This window comes from Scatophagus argus, chromosome 5, assembly GCF_020382885.2.
Source record: "Scatophagus argus isolate fScaArg1 chromosome 5, fScaArg1.pri, whole genome shotgun sequence".
In the NCBI taxonomy this organism is placed as follows: Eukaryota; Metazoa; Chordata; class Actinopteri; family Scatophagidae; genus Scatophagus; species Scatophagus argus.
In genome coordinates this window covers 16,533,412-16,555,332 of record NC_058497.1, presented here as the reverse complement: position 1 = coordinate 16,555,332, position 21,921 = coordinate 16,533,412, and the positions used below count along the sequence as shown (strand labels likewise).

Here is a 21,921-nt window from a genome sequence, read left to right as displayed (position 1 = left end):
GTCAAAACAAGTCAAACACCTTAAAGACACTGAATGTACCCCAACTCAAAGAGTGTTTGTATTTGGGCCTATATATGGAATGTAGACTGACTGTTTAATATTAAATGAAACAAAAGAAACCCATGTGTAAAACAGATGAAAGAATAAAGGTGAGACAATCCCCACTTTTAATACTTTTATCAGATTATGTTTTGTAACGCCGAAGCTCTTGAACGTTCTGAGCCTTTAATCTCAAAACATATCAGCCCGAACCCCAACACTGTGACGTTTCCAAGCGAATAACTGCAGAGGACGTGCAGCAGTTTGTTCACATTTTATTCACAGAAATATAAAGTAGTATGTCAAGTACATCACTTTGTACAAAATTGCACAGACTCTTCAAAACTCAGTCAGACAACAGAAAAGTTAGCTTTAAGAAGTGTTAAGAAAATAAAAGGGAGACATGAACAATCTGTGATATGTGAGATGGGCTTTTGCAACAAACAGGTTCCACTTTTGAGGATTTTTCATCGAGAAGAATCAATCAATTGTACATAAATATGACTCGATAGGAAAAATGTAATTTACACCGGCTGAGGAATAAATACGTTTCAAAAATAGGATTCAAATTGGCACATGAACTGCTCCATCTGCTCCTCGACTTCAAGTGAAATTTCACCTTCGTATAGCTAAATGACCATCCTTGAAAAGAGAGACACTGACTTTTGATATGTTTAGTCCAGCTGAACAGAAGTGTTGCATAAGTTTGAAATACGGTGCCTGAAAGAAATGTTTGAAAGGTTTTTTTTTTTTTGGGAAGTACATCACCCACTGTTTTGCAGAGAGATGAGAAGCCTGACGCCACTCTAGTTTAAATGCAGTGTCTTTGGGGAGTGTTGAACAACATGCGACAACATTTAGCAGTGACTTGCTGGTAGATCAACCACGTTCATACAGTATATGCATAGTAATTCAAGTACTTACATTTTTTTGAGTGTGTTTGGAAGCTACAACTACATTTTGGAATTTTTTTTTTTGATTTTACCATTATATTTACTGTGACTGAAACTCTTTTGATCAGGCCCAACCCCTCTTCTTTCTTGCTGAGAGATTCCAAGAGTTTCCGCTCTGACAAGTAAAACGATTGTTGGTGCAGAAGTCAGATGTCACAGAACCGACAAGTAAGATCACAGTCTAAAAATGTGCAAGTTAAATAATTTATTCTTATGCTGTTTGTCGTTGCTAGTTGGACACAAAGTTCAGATTTGTTTCCAGCAAAAGTATAATGTGCTTTGCAACTGGTTTAGGACAGGTATACTTCTCAGGGGCGTTTCAAGAATCTGGATCGTCAGCTCTCTTTTGAACTACATGACTCTACTCTTTTGTTTTGAATCTAAATTTATAAAACTTAAATAGCTATGCTAGTGGGCAGTTTGTTTTTGCGATAAACTCAGTAAGACTCGTATTGCGTTTCATGATGATTTTGTATGACATATAAATTGTTGATTTGATCATTGTTTTTCACAAAATAGTTTGAACTCTGTTTTTTTAAGTAGCTCTAATTTACCAAACAGGTTTCCTCCATAGGCTAGCTTTGCTGCAGTTCAACTAATTCCAGTGTGAAGGGTTAGCTTAGCAAAAAGAAGAAGGAAACAGGGGAAACTGCTGGCCTGGCCCTGTTGGAAAGTACCGGTAATAGAATCTGCCTACTAACATCCCCAAAGTTGACTAATGAGCTTGTTGTGTGTCATTTGTTTTCTGCACATAAATCTAAGTGATAAAGTAACTTCATGGATCCCACTGGTTGCCTCGTACTTAAACAAACGAGATAAGAGCTGTAGAGGTGCATGTAGGCAGGCTTTTACCTTTGGGCCGAACCGGTCCGGCTGTGTCTTTTAGCCCCCATTTGGGACTGGCTCATTCACTGTGCAGGAGACTTCAAGGATGAAGACTAACTTCACTGGTTGGTTTATAAGTAAGACTAACCACACCGTCTCCATTAAAGAGCAGAACACAGCTGCTTCCCTGAGCTTTTTTAGTGGACATTTGGCGGGGGTGTTTACCCGTGTTTCCAGTCTTTATGCTCAGTCTGCTTGCATTATAGTTCCCCAATTTTATGTGTCATTTTGCATGGTTTGAATTTCCTCATTTAACTCTTGGCAATGAAGCAAATAAATGTATTTCCTGAAATGTCTAACTTCTCCTTTAATAAAATATTTTAACTGATTTTTTTTTTTGTATTATAATGAATGTGTAGGACCATGATGTACATTTTCAGAGTAACATGAATATTTTGTGGCGTGAAATTTAACCTTTCTTTTGGATTATTAACTTAAAAAACTGAAGTTCTGTGTCAAGTAAAGCGGCAAATATGACATCTTTCTGTTCAAGCATGGCCATCTAGTACCCATCTTCTTAGTGCCTGTACCATTCCAGTCCACACCAGGCTGCACAAACAGTAGGCAATACTGGCACCTTTCTAAAAAACAAGTCCCCAGTCCCCCCAGTAAATGCTGGATTTGGTATAATAATATCTTAAAGGCATTACTTCAAAGTGAACTCCTATATTAACAGCATCTCTAATCTACAGGTTATTGGTATGATAAGCTTGAATACAGAACCAGCACCAGAGGGAGGGACCTCAAAAACCATTTTTTAGAAACACTACTGCAGCACACTGATCATTGAAAAATATTTGGACTCTAACACACCATCACACACTCATAGAAATAACCCAGTATGACAGCAAAATTGGAGCCACCCTGTCATATTCGTACAGGCTGAACTCGTGTCCTTCATCTTCCATTTCACCATTTTTAAACCGATTAGTGACGCGACACATGACCATCTGTTTGTATGTTGCAGCCATCGATGATACTGTGATAACAAAACCATTTCGGTATGCAGAGATGCGCACGTTCGGGATGCTTTGAGCAGAAACCGATGGTTAAGTAATAACCTGCACTTAGTTTTTGTGATTATGCAAGATGTCAATACCATCCTCATCCTCGCGACAAGTCCAAGGAAAATGTCAGGCACTAAGACCCCTTAGGCTGTACACATTTAAGAAAAACATCTCCGAGCTAACACTAACACACCCAAGATCGCTGTACTGATGTTATTACAGAGCAGAGACCTAGAGCAGGACTTTGTGGGGAAACCCTGTAGGGACAGTGAGGATATCCGGGACAGACTCAAAGCAGCTTTACAAACATTAATGGGAGCTCTGAGGGGAGGGACTGTTTCTTCAAGGTCTTTTCAAACTCTCAGTTCTTCAGTGGGGTGGTGACACAGGCTCTGCTCCCGGGGAAATGTGGGTAAGGATGAACAGGAAGTGGTCAGAGGATGTGAATCAAAGCCATATGACTCCAGAGGATGACTTCCTCTTGCTTTCCCCTCCTACGCTTTTTTCACCGCCACTTTTTCTACATTTATTCTCATCTCCTGCTACACTTCAGTATCCCCATTTCTCTGTTTCACCTGACGTTCTCGACAACTGAGTTTGAAAGAAAGCCGCAGAGCCGCAAAGGGATTTATCGGCAAGGACACGTTGCTTGGCATGATCTCACCTTCCCTTTCAAATCAGAGGAACAGGAAATTGCCTTGAAGCAAAAACAAACAAAACAATGGGTGATCCAGTGATTTGGACCGTTTTCACCATTAACAGACTGTCCCACGTCACCTCCATCCTTCCGAAACTCAATCTCCAATCTGGAACATCCATGACTGAACACTGCACTGGGTCATTTAGTAGAAAGAGTACTGGTTCTCCACTGCTCGGGCCCTGCGAGTCCCATCAGCATCGTGATAGTCCTCAGATGTACCACTAGAGGCCTCCAGCAGGCGCTCAGAGCTGTTGCTCCTGCTCTGTAACCCCCCTCCTACTCCTCCTCCAGTACCTGGATCACTGCGGGAGAGGGAGGGAAGAGCGGTGGGTGAAGAGGAGGTGCTCGAGGATAGCGGGACATCAGGGGGAGGTCCTGCATTTGCTGTGATCCCAGGAGGGTGGAGTGCTGGCTGGACTGAATCTGTCCGGCAGCCCGCCTCCCTGGGTGGGGTGAGGACCGGAGGCACAGTCACATCTGTGTCAGATTGCGGGAAGAAGAAAAAAATTTTGATTAATTAGAAGATTAATAATATTGATTAATTCTTACTGCTGATAATCGTTTGTTGCTTTATGCTGGAGAGCTGCTGGCAAAAGGCTCCTTCTCAGCGCAGCATGTAAACACAGGCAGTGTGGGCTTCCTTTATTGTTTTTTCTCTTGGTGAGCAATAACACCGACAACACTGGTGCCAAAGACACGCCTGACCAGTGTATCAGTAAAGCCTTTTACACCCTGAATCAAGCCCTCACTCTGTGCGAGTTTGTGTTTGGGAGTGAGTGGATGAGTGTGTGTAGGTCCAGCATTTGGGGAAACAGAGGGCCTCTTTGTGACCACCAGGGTGGGTTGGGGCCAGAGTCTCGGCCTGAATGCAAAACTCTTGCGGTATAATCACCCCCTCACTCTCCTGTACAGGAGGGCATTCATCCCATGCCAGCAGAGTGGAGGGCAGGAGGAGTGTAGGGAGAGGAGGGCAGGTTCAGTGAATTTTAGTTCTGCTCCCTCTGTGTTTAAGGACGAATCAATGCTTTCCATCACCACATCTAACTTTCTGGAAGTATGTGGTCGCCCTCCGTTATCCTCTGATTATTCTTTCCTTCAAACAGGCAACAAATTTATTCCAAGCTGTGCAAGTCCAAAGTTTGAACATCTTAGATTCCGATTTTAGATACACGATAAATAAACGCTTAATAAACGATGTCACACCTTGTGTAACATCGCCAAAATGTCAGTGATCTGACTCAGTTACAATATCTGCCTTCATCAGCATTGGCCACCATAAACTACAGTTCAAACCCCTGTGTCTACTGAATTATTTTAGAAAAATTTGCATAGTAGTTAGTGGTGAGAGAAAAATAATTTTCGTGATCCCAATGATTGAATTGAGCCCTGAATTATACATCTGATGTCAGTTTGAAAGATCATTTTGCAAGTTAAGAAAGTTTTAGTGAACTACACCTCTCATCTCTCACAACACACCACCAACGTGGCCGTCACCTCGGCACAATCAGACAAATTCACAAGTCTGGACATGTCGAGAGCTGCAGCTATGTGAAAAGAGAGTTTGTCGCTAAGCTAGCTAGCATGTGTGAGGGCTCTACACGGCTTCAGTCATGGGTTTCCATTGGTGTAAATAGAGATAACATCACTTACGCACTTGTTGGGTGTGTAGTCTTTTACGTATTTTCACGTTCTTAGTTTTACAGTTTTACCACAAACTGTGACTGCGAGGTGAAAATGATCCTTTAAATTGTCAGATATCATATCTGTAACTCGTGGCACAATCAAAACAAGATCAAACAATTATTTGTCTCTTGCCAATGACTGCTGTACAGGGAGAGAAGAGGTCCAATATTTGTTCTTAGAAGTCCATAAATAAATATTAAATTGAAATACGTGTGTTGTCTGGTAGAGGTGCCTAATTAGAGAGGTTGAGGCCTCTCCATTCAAATCTACACTTGTGACCATTTTGAAGAACATGAGCATTTGTGCGTTTGGTACCTGCAGTGGAGTTTCGCTGCACTTGTACATAGGAGCGCAGTGTGATGTCAGCAGAGCCTCCAGACTCGAGGGGGATGGGGTGGGCGTGGAAGTGTCTCAACATGTCCGACACGGTGTGGAACCACAAGTGGTGGACGTGGCACTGCCCGTTCTCATTCACTGACAAACGCAAATGCTGGGAGGGAGAAGGAACGGAAAGAGGGGGAGAACAATAATCAGTGGTGGTGGGGGAGAGAGGTCCAGAGGAATGAGGAGAGAGAGGTAGATGGTGAGGGAGAGGGTATGGAAAGAACACGACACAACACAGAAAGACAGAGAATTGCAGTGTGAGACACAGCGAACATTGGAAATAGACAGAACAAGACAGAGGTCAGGACATTTCTGCTTGGCGTCTCGCTGTGGGAGCCAAGCGACAGAATGCCAAGGGTGACAGCAGAGGAAGAGGAAGAGGCGGAAGATGACACTTCCTCAACACTGCCGGCTGCCAGGATGTGATGTGTGGGGATCGTGTTGCATAAGTGCACACAAAAGGTTGACGTTACTTCAACTTTTCCAGGACCTGAACAACTTGGTCTGCTGTGAGCTGCTGTAGCTGAGATTCTAATGTAGGAAGTTCATTCATTATTTAAAGAACATAAGACCAATTAGGGACAATATTGATAACTGATTAATTGTTTTATCTTATCTTAAAGCATAAGTATAAAACTTTTTTTCACTCCAGCTTCTCAAATGTCAGAATTTCCTCCTCTTTTCCTCCATTTCATATCACTTTAAATTCAATACATGTGTTGTTTTGTTTTTTACTGTCGGTCAAACAAAACATGTGATTTGAAGACACAGGTTTTACTCTTCAACATTTTCTAAACTAAACTCAAGATGTAAACTAAACAAAACTATCAAAACAAATCGTAGAAATGACGATAATGTACACATACACAACACACACCCTCTCTTGGAGTTCACTTAGAGGCAGTCTAAAATTCAGTCACATAACATGACGCTGATTCTCCTCCCTCCAGTCGTCTCACCTTAGCTTTGCCCTGAAAGTTGAAGGTGAGGACGTACTCGCCAGGCCGCGTCTCGCTCTGACGAATCACAAAGAGCCCGTGGCTCCTGGTCCCTCCCGCAAGCACCAACTGAGCCGCACGCACGCGGGACAGTGTACCGTGGAACCATGGGTAGCCTGCCAGGCTGGCATCGCCATCTGACTCCTTCGTTCCTTCACTGCCACCTGAGCAAAGTCAAAACAAGTCAGTGAGGTTTTGTTTTTTGTCTCTGTCTATAATATTTGCTATGTGCTTTGATATTGAGTGTCTAGACAGAAAAGACAAAGTCTGAATAATTACTGCCAGAAGAGTTGGAGCCCTGGGCCTCTGGGGACTGGAGGAAGCGCTCTAAAGGCATGTGGGATGGGTGCTGAGTGAAGGGGGGTTCCCTGCAACGGACTGAGGGGGCGCTGTAATGCTCCGCTGCTGTAGGACACGACCTTTCTGGAGCACGATACACACCTAGAGACATTTTTTTAAACATTTTTTCATGCATTGATTTGAAAAGAATGAAAAATATTTGAATGTTATGTAACGGTGGGTGGATCTCTGCTCACCCTCAGACAGCAGCTCACAGCTGCAAGAGGCCACCATGGAGCAGTCTTTGGAGGCCTGACCATGAGGACACGACGCCAGCTCGATGTCATCGCCGCTGTCACTGTACACAAGCGGGCAGGTCAGGAGAACCGCAAGAACGTATACACACACGCATGTGCAAACAAACATCCCCAAGTCCTAACACACATACACATCCTACAAACATGGACACAAATAATCTTTCTGTTTACGTCCTGAGCTGCGCAGACAAGCATCCACTAACTCAGGAAACTGAGGAGGAATGTCAGTGGTCCAAGCTCTGCCCATGTTTGTGTTAACGCAACCTGTCAAAAACTCCACTAATTTGATGATTAATGACTGTGTGTGTTAGCCCTCCTACCCCTCCACCCTCCATCCCTCTCTTTCCTCCGTCTTCAGGCAACAGCAAATATTTATCCGGTGGTTTACCCAGGGTCTATGCAGTCCTGAATGTCAGCAACCCAGGAGTTTTTCTGTAGCGAGTCGATGGTTTCCAGGATGTACTCTCCCCCATTTTCCACCTGTGGAAGCAGCCAAACACTGCGATCACACACTGAGCTCTGTTCAGAGGACCACATCAGGGTACAGAACAGAGAAAACAGGCTTATTTTCCCACAATCTGTTTTTGTGCAACATTTACATCTAAAACTGTGGGAAGAGTGTCCATGATCGGGGCTCCTACCTTAAGAACAAAAGTGTTGTCCTTGTCAGGCATCTCCAGCGGCATGGTGGTCCTCACCTCCACGATAGCCGACAGAGGGATGCTCACTTTAGGCTTTGAGGACTGGAGTGAACATGCAAACAAACACAGCATAAAAGATCACATTTCATTAAACTGTAAAAACTAAGGTTTTTACTAGTGATATGCAATCAAGAGATAAAGTCAGCATTTGTAACTGCAGTCGGTTGTGGGCCTCAACCTGAGGGTTGGGAAGGTCATATGATGAATCTATGTGGCTGTAAGAATGAATAAAATTGTTTTCACTGTATAGTTTTACCTTGAATTCCTCTAAGAATTTTTTTTTTCAGAAGTCCAAAACTCTGTCTGTGTGAGCTGTTTGAACAACTCGGACTGTGGTGAAACGTCACAAGTAGACATTTCTTTATATGAACGGCTCTCCAAACATATCTTATAGTTTTCGCTATTTCACAGGGGAGATGTTAATGTTATCAAGAGAAACTCGAGATTTTAAATCACATTTTTAAGGAAAGCACTGCCTGTGCTTACATATGACAGAAGATTGAGAAACACGTGTAAAGCGGTAGCAATATTATTTTTATCACTTAGAAAACATAAAATGCATCACTGCCTGGGTGGTACCAGAGTTTTGCAACAGTGTAATCTCACCAAGAACCACAATAAGCAATGATGCACTGTCCAAAGTGAAATTAAATTCATCAGCACATCCTGTAGGAGGGAACTGCAACACTTTTAAAAGTAGAACTTTATATTTTGTGACGAAAAAACCCGACACAGATGTTTAAATTACTGATGCAGGTTCACAGTAAATGGAACCTCTTGGCCCTCTGTGTTTAGTGTGAAATACGCCCAACTTCTCCCAGCCCTAAAACTTCTCCTTCACACACACACTAATTATGGTGTAACATACAGTCTGACTTATTGGTAAAGCCCTTTCAGTACTGAAGCGCACACCAAGTCTCCTGAGATTAAATAATCTTTCAGATAAAATAATGCCATCATCAGTGTAAGGGAGAGTTCATAAAAGCTTGCACCATCTGCAAAACATGTCTCCGCAGGTCTGTTATTATGCAGTCTCTTATGTCACACTGCGTTTATTCCCAATTATTTCTGCTGACTGACTTTAACAAACATAAAACAGGAAGAGCTCACAAGAGGGTGAGCACAGAAAACATGCTGGCCCCCGTTTGCCCCCTGCAGAGAGTCAGATCCAGACGATAATCTCAACAGATCCAGTGAGTGTGTTTGAGGCAGTGAGTTCTGAGTATGTGTGTGTGTTTGTGTTATTTATTTGTGTGTGTGTCAAAAGAGGCAGAGCAAGAAGGAGGCTGACTGATGGTCTGGCAGAGACTTATCAGCTGATCTGTCTGGAGTAACACTGTTCTCATCTCGATCTGCCTGTGCAGCTGGTTGCCATCCACACCCACAACTTCTGTCTTTGGATCAGATGTCAAAAACCACTTCCTGTATTAAATAATTTGACTATTTCCTGTACCTCTTCACGGTGGAGAGCACCATTTACTGTCTGTTGGTGGAAACCGGGGTTTCACATGACCATTTGCACTGCATCCACACAGCTCGTCCAGGAAATAAGAGCGTAGTTAGTGTGTTCAGTCCCAAATAACACCACAATCATATCTCTGCTCTTTCGTGTTTATATGAGACCAAATAAAAAAGAAAAGATTGTTTTGCTTTTATTTTGCCATGTTTGTTGAAGTCATGTTTTCTTGTCCCTTGATGAACACAAATCAACATTCACTTCACTTCCGTGTTGGTCCTCACTTATTCCTGAGAGAAACGCTTCGATATATTCACTAGGTAGTCGCTAACTTTGTGCATCTGCCATTTGGTGCTGAGCAGGTAGCCTTTTGAGCTGCAGCTTTTATTATCGCCTGCTGTGTTTGAAAACAGTGCTGATGGGAGTTGCGAGAATGAAGTGAACCAGTCAACCCGGGGGACATGAAACCAATGAGCTAAAAGACATAATGAAGTTTAGAGCTGAGGGAAACTCCACAGTGAGGGGGTACAAGTGACCCCTCTCATGTTACACATAATATTTGATCTATTGTTAACACAAGATATTAATTAATCAGTTAATTTAATCAATTCAACCAAGGTAGAAATCTCAGAAATCTAAAACCTGGACAAAACAAAACAAAAACTCTCCATGGTTAAATACCACTAGTAAGTAAGTGACAAAAATGTAAAATAAGAGATTTATTTCTGAGTCATGATGTGACTTCTAATCAGTTTGAAGAAGATATATTGTGCAACAAAAAATTGCACAAAATTTCCCTTTTGTCCCTCAAAAAGCTCAACTCTTTGGTTGTTGTAGACATGCAACATTGTTATGAAGACTGCAGGCTCTGACACAAAACATTTGCCTGCTATCTTAGCACTTTGAGGGAACAGTTATTCCAGAAAATAAGAATACTGCTCCAGCAAACAGCAGAAATAGCCAATAAAAAAAAGTTTTTTTCAATCAGTTCCATGATTGTATTATTCTTACTTTCTATTTATTGCATTTTATGTGAATCAGGAATGTGTGTTGTCTCCAAACCTGCTGCTGTGTCACAACGCAGGCAGTTAGCGTGCTGCAGTGTGCCACATCTGCCACACAGGCCTCCCGGCAGACTGATGGCCCTGACAGGGATGGAGCCAGAGCCAGTCAGCCAGGAGTGAGATTTTATGAGTCAGTATATCTCTCCGACACCGTTGACTCTGCAGCGTTATGATTTGTAAGACCTGAATAGAACGGCAGTGATAAAACAACTCAGAGTGTCTGCAGGGCAGGCGTGTTGAGATGTGTATGTTTAATTAATGTGTCACTTCACAGCCGCTCTGAAGTCTCTCTGAGCCTCAGCTTAGTCCGTGGCTGACGACAGTTTTTCACACGTGAACTTAAAAGGAATGGGCCACCACTATTGAGTTTAATTTCGCATGTCACCCCTCGTGGTTCTCACCAAGTTTTTGAACGACTCACAGAATTAGTTGGGTTCCTGTTTTCAGTTTGTCATAGCGCACAGTTTGCCAAAGACGAAGAACCGATCAATATTTATTTTTTGCACATGAAAGGGAATCTTTGTGATCTGCTCACATTTACAGAAATCAATGTAACCCCCCTGTCTCAGTCTCCTGTTCTGTCTTCCAGCTCCTTCACCCCCCTCATGCCTGTCTCACACCTGTCCTTACCCCCCTCCCCCTCTTTGAGGCCTTATCCCCACATTCCCACCAGCCATGATCAAAGGACAGCAGCAGATTTACACTCAGCTGCACAGCCTCGTGGCTTTCTTAAGGTCAAGGGGGATGATCTGGAAATCCCATATCGACAAATGTGAAGTGTGCATGTGGCTTGTGACATCAGGCTGTGCCACTCAGGGTGACCATGAATGGATCATCAGGCTGAATTTACATCTGGCACTCAGGAAGGGCTGCAACAAATGATTATGTTCCTGAATTAATAATTTGTTGATCATTATTTCAATCTATCAACTTATCTGAAAGATTTTGAAATGCTCTTTCAAACAGCCGTTTCATGACATTAATTTCTCACCGTAACTGGAAAAAGAGTGGCTTGAGACAGATTTGCGATCTGGATAAAGACGTGGACTCTACACATCAATCAAAACAGAAATAATGCAGATTTTCCTGAATCACACCTTGTTTTGTTGATCAAATCATCCAATACTCAACTAGTCATTTTAGAACTAGATCCAGGTTTTCCGACTAACTGCGTGTTTTGTGTACCTTGGGTGGAACATAGAACTCCAGCAGGAACTTCTCGCCTCCTTCCTCCCTCTTCGTCTTCCTCAGTAGCAGACGGCACTTCTGCCACTGTGCAGCGCCCATACAGTTAGTGTCATCAGCCACCATGTACCTCAGCGCTCCCTCCCTCTGGATTTCCAGCATCTCAGCCTTGTGGCCCTGGGAACCCCTGGGAAGCCGCAGTTTTTGGGACCACTTCTCACCCACTGCAGCCTCCCCCCCCCCCTCCTCCTCCTCCTCCTCCTCCCCCTCCTCCTCCCCCATTGGCCTTCCTGGCTCCAGAGGGACCATCAGGTTCAGGGGAGGCTCGTCTGTGCCACATCTCCTTAACTCCATCCACCACACACAGGCTCATGTTCCTCAGCGAGAAGCCCTTCTTGAAGCGAGCCTTTGGGTGACTGACTGAAACGTCCTCTGAGCTGCGAGACTGTCCCAGAGCAGACACCTTGTGGGCCGGCTGGGGGCCTCGAGAGGCGGTGGTGCCACCGCCTCCCCCATCTATGCCTCCCCCTCCACTGTCCATACTGTCCAAGGATTCACTTGAAGCCCCGGCGTCCTTGCGTCTCTGGTAAAGGTCGTGACCGTAGGAGAGTGGACAGCCCTGGATTCCCAGGAAAGGGACAATGCTGTACTTTGGCGCTGCGTTGGAGCCGTCCTCCCCCGGTGAAGACGCTTGGTTCTCCCGAGCCTGCGTCAGTGCTGCAGAGAAACACTCCACAAAGTGATGGGCAAAGTGCTGTGAGAAGCTCACATCGGCGCCAGGCGAGTCATAGCACGGGTTCTCCGATAGGAAGCGCTGGAACTTGTCAGCAAAGTCTGCAGCAGAGGCTCGAGCATGGAGCTCACAGAACTCTCGCCAGTCAGGCAGTGGGCACGAGGAGGAGAGCTCCGGGCTACCGGGCACCACCGCTCCGTTCATCACTGGGCCATGCCAACCCACCGAGGAGAGGCTGGAGAGCAGGAAGAAGAGCAGAGTGTCAGTGTGGATGATAGAAAACATCACAGCATGTATTTGTGTAACTCCTGGCTTCAGATCAGATGTACAACAGCCTGCATGTGTGATGGTGCAAGGAATAAAAGATGTGTGAATGAAGCTGGCTGTCGAACCAGCTTGTGTCTGCGATTAAAAAAAATTCTCAAAATTTTCTTGATGATTTTATCATGTTATTATTTATATGATCTTCATTTTCAGCTACGAAAACAGGCCTTTTTTCATCCTTTATGACAATATATGTTTTAGGAAATCTAATGCTTGGATTCGCAGGAAAGAAACGATGCTATTTAGCCAAAGATGTTGAAGGATTTTCTCCACACATAATGAAACACTTCAGATACATCTACTTATTGGCCCTAAAACGAGCACAAACAACACCCTGTGAGTTTATACACTTTGATGCGCAGCACTGGAACGTCACTCAAGATTCGAAACCAACTTGTCAGATTCAAATTGACAACCATTGGAAAAGGAATCATCCATGTCACCATCGGCCCCCATCTGAAGGTTTCTGACAAGCACTCAGATTATCTGAATTATCTAGAAGTATGTTCTGCCAGAGCGACCGGGATTCAACACACGTCGATCTCATAGCTCCTCTCCTCTCACTGTCGTCTTTCTACATAATGACTATTTTTTTAAAGCCACAGTTGCTCTCACACACTCAACATGCGTGTTTGTGTGACTCATTCCTCAGCGCTGCCTCTGGCTCGATCAAGTGCCAAACCACATCACATCACTGATAAAAACTCTTTTCTCTCTCTGGTCTGCAGTGGGGATCTAACACACAGTCATACACTGTTGTGTCAGTAGCAACATCCAAAGCCTGTTTTCACCCCCCCCCATCTGTCTTTGCCTCAGCACATCAGTGACTAACACAGCATCAGTGAATAACATCACACAATCAAACACATGTTGGTTTGATTATTATTGTCTTCACATCATGCAGATAAAAAGGTATCATTTGAGTGAGCAGGCTGGGTGACACAGACACACACACACACACACACACACACACACACACACACACACACAGAGGGATGGCCAACAATCCCCAATCTGTGGAAGCTTATTCTCCGAGCTTCTGGGTTTCTCTTGGCAGTTCACTCACAGTATGTGCTCAGTGTTTGCTTTCTGAAATTGCTCTCTTAAACCAAATCACGTATACGTGCGAGCACTTGCGCTGCCGAGTTTGCTGGAGTTCCTCCTGCAAGTATCTTTATTGTCATTTTCAAAAGCATCAGTGTGGGATGTCTTTTCAAAATGGATTAGAGCGAAAAAACTCTCCACTGGAATTAGGTCTGACACACACATTCAACTACAAGCCAATCTCTCTCTCTTCCTCTCCCACAGATCTGAGACAAACAATATGCCAGATCAGAGAGAGGATGTGATAAGGCAAAGTACACAGGAGTCCCAGCTCTCAATCCCAGAGATCATCTCTCAGCTCATCGCGTCGACAGAGAGAAACTCTTGGATGCTGAGACCCGGTCTCAGAATTTCAGAGGAATGCTGTGATTAAGAGAGACAGTAGAAAGTAAAGGAACGTGTGGGATTAAAGAGAAATAATGAAAAAAAGAACAGCAAAGGAAATGGCGCTCTTATCTGTGTGGATGTCCCAAAGGAAGTGTCAATACTGTGGCCATTCAGCTGATTTCACTCCTTTACATCACAGAGTGTGCAGAAGTGGGTGATCAAGGTCTCAAATTAAGCTGTTAATTATTATTAAGCACAACATTTTTCTCATTGGGCTGGCTGAACACTGTGTTATTGTTGTTGTCTCTTCTGCTGTCTGGGCTGAATCACTATGGAAGCGAAGAAAGGTAAAAGTCCAAATGTTCCTATAAGCTGAATGCCTGCAGGACTTTTGAAGATATCTATATTTTAGGTGTTGGCTGTTAAACACAACTACTCAGACATATTTTACACATTACCTTGCTGTTTCGTGATATTGATACATATTGATACATTGATGATATTGCACATGTTCAGAAAACCTCAGCCTCAGGGTCTGAACAACCTCATAAATGTTTTCTTTATCATCTTCTTCAAACTTCCAGCTGACTAAATCCAGTAAGCCAAACATGTTTGCAGCCCTCTACATGAGGGAAGGAGGCTAAATATATTATATGATATTAACTTATTAAATAAGTGAAACAAGAACACAAACTGATCATTTTTTTCCTTTTCTGGGTACCATAAGGAGGATAAGGATAAGGAGGATTTGAACAAATCCACCAACTTGAAGGCTACCAAGGCTGAACAATCGAGCCTGAATGGAGTTGATCAGACCTCAGCCCCCTTCAGGTTACTGAATGAATGAAACAACACTACTTCAGACCACAGGAGTGCTTTAGTGGTTCAAATCTATGGAAATAAAAGTAAAATCACTTTTGACTTTCATTCATCAGTCTCTCACTTCATTCATCCAAACATCCATTTATTCATTCCCTAAAGCCACATAAGATTGGGAAGCTAATCACTGAGTGTTGTTGTAATAATTATCTGTGTGTGTGTGTGTGTGTGTGTGTGTGTGTGTGTGCTGCTGGCTGTGAGGAAGTCAATACCCATTCAGCTATTTAAAAATCTGCACTGGGCCAGCTTTCCACTCATTCAGCAGAAAAACAATAATACAAGATGAGGTGCATTTCTCAAACTTCTGCCCTTCCGCAAAGATGGGGAGGTGCCTCTCTCAGGGATTCTAACTGAACTGACAATATGCATCATCCACACACACACACACACACACACACACACACACACCGAGTCAGCATGAAACTTAAGCCATGAGACGCTGGAGGAAGTGGACAGCATAAAGGTTTTCTGAGGCTCAGCAGAATGAAGCAGACTACATACTGCAAAGTAAAAATGACTGGTTGAAAGTAAAGCGATGGAAAAAGAACATATTTACTAAAATACTGTACTTAAGTACAATCGATGATGACTTTATTTGAGTATTTCCATTTTACTTCTACTTGACTGCATTTTACAGAAATGTTATACCATTATCTACACACTGATATGCTGATATGTTTTTAAAACTGATAAACACATTTCTTAAAATTAAACCAGTAGTGTTTTTTTTCCTTATTTGGCTTGTGAACCCTGACAGGGTTTGGTTGGAGCCTTTTGTCATATTTCAGAAGTTGTTAGCAGTTCCACTCAACTTCTCATCATTCCCAACAAACTAAAACTACTCAAGCAACAAAACATGAAAAGAAATGTGTGTAGCAGAATTTATTTTTCTTAATCGTTTCTTGACCCCTCAGCTTCGTCTCGTGATTCTCTTGATTGCAGATCACTGGACTGGGTCACCTACTGTATAGATGCTGACTGCGGTCAGAGGTAAAATAGGATTGAAACCTTCAACCAGAGAGGGCAGCACGGTGCTGCTCTTCAGCTTGGTCTTGGGTTACTCTAATGACTTGTTAGCAACATTGTCATCCACTCTGAGTCGTGCTTGTGTTCACCTGGTGGATTTCAGCCCAATATTCACGACGTATTTCGGCTCTGGTTTTGGTCTCCACCATCTCCTGAGGGAATTAACTGGCACTTTGGCTACTAAATGCATCATGGTCACCAACCAATACCTAACCTCTATGTTTGGCGCTCTACAGGTATAGTGTACACAGGATTTTTAACGCTTTCTTCACTGAAAACATGAGCTATGAGAGTGAAACAAAGCGGGTAAATTTGCAGCCAGACAACAAGCTGAAACTCATTATAAAGCTCTGAAAGAATTATAACTATAACTTTAACTACATTACTTATCGTAATACTTGTGTACGTTCACTTTTAGCTAAGCATTGCAGCACTGCATTGTTATTTTTAGTTAAATAAAGGATCAGAGGACTTTCTCCCCCCACTGAAGGGGGCATGTTTTTGCTCCATAGGCCAGCTGCTAAAACAATCAGTGAGTGTGTGGAGGTGGAGGAGACAAGGGGAGCATAAAGAAAAGGAGCCACACTGCTGGACGAGGGGGAGCTGAGGCACCATGTCGAGTCTCGCATCGCCACAATTCCCCTCAGTCTTTTTTCTTCTCTGAGTGAAGGGAGTCAAGAGGAATCTAAAAATGTTCACCTCCATCCTTCAGGCCTCGGAAACCACCCCTCCCCTCCATCTCCTCCTTATCTGTTGTAAAAATCTCACCACTGCTGTGCCCCCTCCTCTCCCTCCTGCTGCTTCCCTGCCCAGGGGAGCAGGGCTGATATCTCTGTCAGATGGCTCAGAGTTCTGTCTGTAACAGTAAACTGACCGGGGAGGAGAGGAAAGAGACATTACTGTGCGGGGAGAAGCTATCAGCTGCAGCCTGCAAAACACATTGTACAAGATACGTCCTCGTCATGAAGCCCTCACAGGACAGAGCCGTGCAGAGCCAAGAACTACATATGCCTGGTTAAAACTGTGGTGTTGAGGGGTAGTAATGTAGAGCTACTGAGGAAACAATATTGTAGCCAAGCATAACGGATGTACAAGCATTTGTGTTTTTAAAGCTGTGTACACATACATCTGTGTACTTACAGAGATAAACACGGCATATATGTAGTTTAACAAACCCCTATATCCAAACATACACGCTCCTTCGAGCAGCAGTGTGACGCTCGGCGATTGGCTGATGAAGATGATTGGTGATGTTGTGCTCCCACCCCAGGGAGTTTTGCCATGTTTTCTAAGATTAGCCTGCTCCACAGCACAGCACACAGCTAACAGCACACTCAGTCCAGTACAGCGCTGTATACACACACACACACACACAACCATCAACGCTACGTGAAGCCATTAATTATGTGTTCTTATATAAGATGTAAATATTGCAACAGTTAGATGTGAAGTGAGGACATTTAAGGGCATAAAACATGCTGTGTTTGTCACACACCCTGAAGAGAAAAAAAAGGACAAAACAACCCGACTGTATTTATGGCCAGCTCACACATATTAAAAATTATTTTCACACAGTCGATTAGTCAATAGCCAGAAAAATAATTCTGCTAATCAATTAATAATCCAAGTCATTAAGAAGTTCCGACATCTCACAGGTATACATTACTTTTCTCTAAATTCACTGTTAGTTATATATATTCTAATTTTGAGCTGTTGCTCAGACATTTCTTTTTAAACCCACATGTCACTATACACATTGTCATACTGTGTGTATCCACTGCAGTTTTTAACAATTTTATAAAACTAACCAGACAGTTTAACAGTACAACTTTGGCTTTTAGTGTTTAACATTCTATCAAAATAACCAAAGTATTGTTTGTGTGGGAAAAAACAAAAAACAAAATGACGCTAACACTGAGTACTGTGTAGAGTTGACCCAGTATTACATCTACTGACATTTAACATGTGACATAAATCACCAGGACTGGCAGAAATATCCAGTTATTGAAGAACACTGAAACCTACTCACCTACAGAAGTTAAAAGACAGATTATTATCGCAGGCATCCTGCGTGTGTGTGTGTGTGTGTGTGTGAAGACTACATAAACCAGCTTTAAGACTGAACAAAAGGAAAGGTTGGTGGAAGTGAAAGTTAAATCAGAGATGTAGACACAAGATAAAAATCCCAGGAGGGAGGGATCGTACATGGTGAGGTTAAGATGAGGGTTCAGACGCTGCGGTAGGAGAAAGAGCATAAGTCGGCGTCAGCAGCAACAAACAAACTTTTAGATCTGTCCACTTCAGAGCAGCCAGGTCAGTAACCTTTGGCGTGACCCCTGATAACCTCGCCACTCCCTGATGCGACCGAACGCTATCTGGAGAGTTTGTATCGATGCAACACAGGACCACCAGAGGGGAGACCGTCTACGTTCACTGTCAGACAGACTTTATGAAAGATATGCAGTGCTGATCCAGACTCTGATACACCCACCTGCTTGAAGAAGCTATCTGTGTGTGTGTGTGTGTGTGTGTGCAGACAGATGCCAGAACCGGTAGAGCCCCTCATCACCAAACTGTAACTGAACACAAACTGCAGTTCTCCCCAGTCTCTCTTGTTTTCTATTTTCATTGTTTTTAACGACGCAGGCAGCAGAGTCTTATCGCACAGATATTAAACACATTAATTAGATAGTCCTCTGCCAGCAGGCTCTCTCTCTCTCTCTCTCTCTCTCTCTCTCTCCCTCTCTCTCTCCCTCTCTCTCTCTCTCTCTCTCTCCCTCTCTCTCCCGTGGTTTCTCTGGCAAGCAGTGACAATGTAAATATTGAGTGAGCTCAGGCATCCATATGGCAGTCAGTGATAAAGGACGGAGCGCGTGGGAGACGCACATTCTGCCACTGACTTCCATTTCCTGTCTCTCACCCACCAGGTCTAACTAATTTCACAGATGACCACAGGCCTCTCGCAGAGGAAAAAAAAAAACACTGTACGACCTGTGCGAGCATCAAGCGTGTCAGCGCCTGGAATAAACGTTTTCCTTTTTCTTATTTATTTATTTATGTATTTTTTTAATGCGACGCCACAGGGTGAAGCTGATAATCACACCGATGAGAGTGGACAACATGTGAGGTTCCATGTAACGTGACTTTCTCACGTCTTCACCGTGATGTATTTCGTTAGTCAGCTATGGATCGGTCATTGCCAATAACGCTTATGTATTTTCTCACATTATCACACTTTGTACTTTGTAATTTGTTTTTAAGAGTGACTTAACTGTTTGTGCCCCAAATGCCGCACGACGGATGAATAAAGTATTCTGGACTGAATGGAAATGTGTAGCTTTTTCACTATCGATTCAGGATTATTTTAGGATTATTATTGTTTGATTTGGTGACATCAGCCCAAACCCAAACATATTTGGTGTTTGCATTACTGGATATAAAACATCAAAAGGCAGCAAAAATGTAATTTTCTTTCTAATTTTCTTTTTGTTCACTGACAGATGAACTGACTAATTGTCTCCTTGAGGGAGTACTCTGTAATGGACAGTATATACTGTTTTGTATTTGCTGAGACCCCGTCAGACAGGTGATGATTTGACTGTAGGAAAAGCCTTTCTGTGATGATGTTGCTCTGGACTGCATGATATTATAACATGTTGTTGTTATATTGTCCACTCCTTTGCTGAACATATAGTCTGTCCTGAATGGTGTAACACGGCTTAGCTTGGGCGAGCTGTGAAGAGCTTATGTTTTACTTAGTTTAGTATTTTTGTACAATAAGATTTTAGAGGGATTTTGCTTGAATATCACAACAAAACAACATCCCTATGAGATGTGTATAGACTTTAGTTATACAGTAAGAAAATAAATACTACATAGTAAATCCCTGCCTTCGATTAGGTCTCACAGACATTAGAAAATAACATAATGTGGGCCCACGGGAGGTTTATCAGACTATTATGGTGACATAAACATCTTGAATTTCCCTCGGGATCAATAAAGTATCTATCTATCCATCTATCTATTTAAAATCCAACACATGTTGCAGTGATTTATTGGATTGCATGATACTGTAGGGCGTTCTTATTATTCTGTCCACCCCATATCAAATATATGTAGCCTGGGTGGACTGTATGAGCTCAGGGTCAGCTCTGAAAATGTTGACTTTACGTGAAACATTTATTGTATTTTTGTAAAAAAAAATTGTCTCTAAATGGATATTACAACAAAACAAAATTTCTGAAAGAAAGAGAGAGTTTATATATGTATATAACAAGCCATTTCCATTGATTAAGTCACCACAAAATCACAGCACAGTGCCTGCATGCCGTATGTGTATTATCAGAGTATTAGCAGACTGTATCCTGTTAAAATCAGGCTCATAAGGCTTCGCATTAACTGACTGTAGCCTATAAAAAGATACATGAGAGAAAGTCAATAACAGGCCTAAAACAGGCCTACTGCAGGCCCAGAGAGCCTATTTAAAGCCAACAGTGGACCGTTGTGCATGCTGCGTAATGGACTTCATGAATGGGCATCGGCAGCAGCCTCCTGCTGAATGGCTGACAGCTCCGGGTCCAGAAAGCAGGAGATGAATGGGAGCCTGCGTGCCGAGTCACGAGTCGGTACACTGACTCTGGATCATCTCGAGCCGGCCCACACATCACATCATATCACATCACATCACATCAGGCCCCTGAGCCGTCCTGTGCCTGACCAGACTTAACACCCTCAAGGCTATTAAACAGATTATCGGAAAAGCCCCTTTTACACCGCGACACTCCTCAAGCCCAGGAAGCCTCATCCTCCACAATCTCAGCGCTCAACACCCAAAAACGAGCCACTGCCACCAGCACTGGCTCTCCACTATCAGAAAAGACGATTCCTAACGCAGGATTCATCACGGAGGCTGAGTGTGGACATGATTGGGGGTTTAACACCATAACACAGCATCCTCCTCTCCCTCCTCCTCCTCCTCCTCCTCCTCCTCAGCACCTGGAGCTTTTGTTGTTGCTCTCCTGATGACACCAGCAGCACATGAAAAGCTCCTGCAAGATGCTCAATCAAACGCGTCAGGATGGCCCAGAGGCGCTAAATAAGAAATAAAAACGCAGCACCGGCGGCTCTCACCTCAATGCAGGACTGGTTTCATGACGCTGGTTGGTGTCTCCGGTTTGGCAGAGGAGATGTTGTTTATTCAGGATCAAACATGGTTTATTCCCTCGTCATCCGATGTCCTCCTCTCCCGGTTTAAACGCGCTCACCGCCGGCCAGCTCTCCCTCCATCTCTCCGCTCGACGCACTGTGCTGCTGTACCTTCGACTCCGCTCTCCACAGACCGCTGGCAAGTCGGAAAGAAACGGAATGTAACGCTACTTCCGCCCAAAACTTTCAGAATAAAGCCTCAAGGTGCCGAGGAGCAAATAGGAGGCCTGGTAGAGGCCTAGGTAGAGGAAATAGAGACAATATTCTGAGAGAGTTCAACCAGTTTAGCTTGCTGATTTTCATTTAAAGATTCTGTATTTTCCCCCCATTAATTCACCTTACTACATAATTACTAGGAAGCGTCCAACGAAATGAAGACGATTTGCCGATTTAAACCTAACAAACGCCAAAGGCTGTCCTGTAGAAAGGTACTGAATGAATTAGTATTAGTAATTGGTAATAATAGTAATTAGTAAAACTTTAGCATTTTTTTATATGGTTTAATCAAATGACGGCAAGCTGACTCAAAACCTGGTTGCCCTTTGGCTGAAATGTCATCTCATTATAGTTTCTGTCTCATTTTTTCTGAATTGCTGGACAGAGCAGAAATGTGGGGAAATTGCGTTGACTGAATGTTGGAGATTTTCACGTTCCAGTTTCATTTCAGGGATG

At 43.3% G+C, this 21,921-nt stretch overlaps 1 protein-coding gene across 1 annotated transcript; it reads right to left on the bottom strand.

Moving 5' to 3' along the window:
* Positions 1-301: 301 nt before the first annotated feature.
* On the bottom strand, positions 302-21,404 carry LOC124059338 (SH2B adapter protein 2). The gene is given in 10 exon segments (XM_046389246.1): positions 302-4,061; positions 5,583-5,757; positions 6,611-6,813; positions 6,929-7,090; positions 7,186-7,286; positions 7,634-7,725; positions 7,887-7,988; positions 11,652-11,909; positions 11,911-12,619; positions 21,175-21,404. Coding segments are annotated over 9 exon segments (2,106 nt in total). The 5' UTR covers positions 12,589-12,619; positions 21,175-21,404; the 3' UTR covers positions 302-3,726.
* Positions 21,405-21,921: the final 517 nt, after the last annotated feature.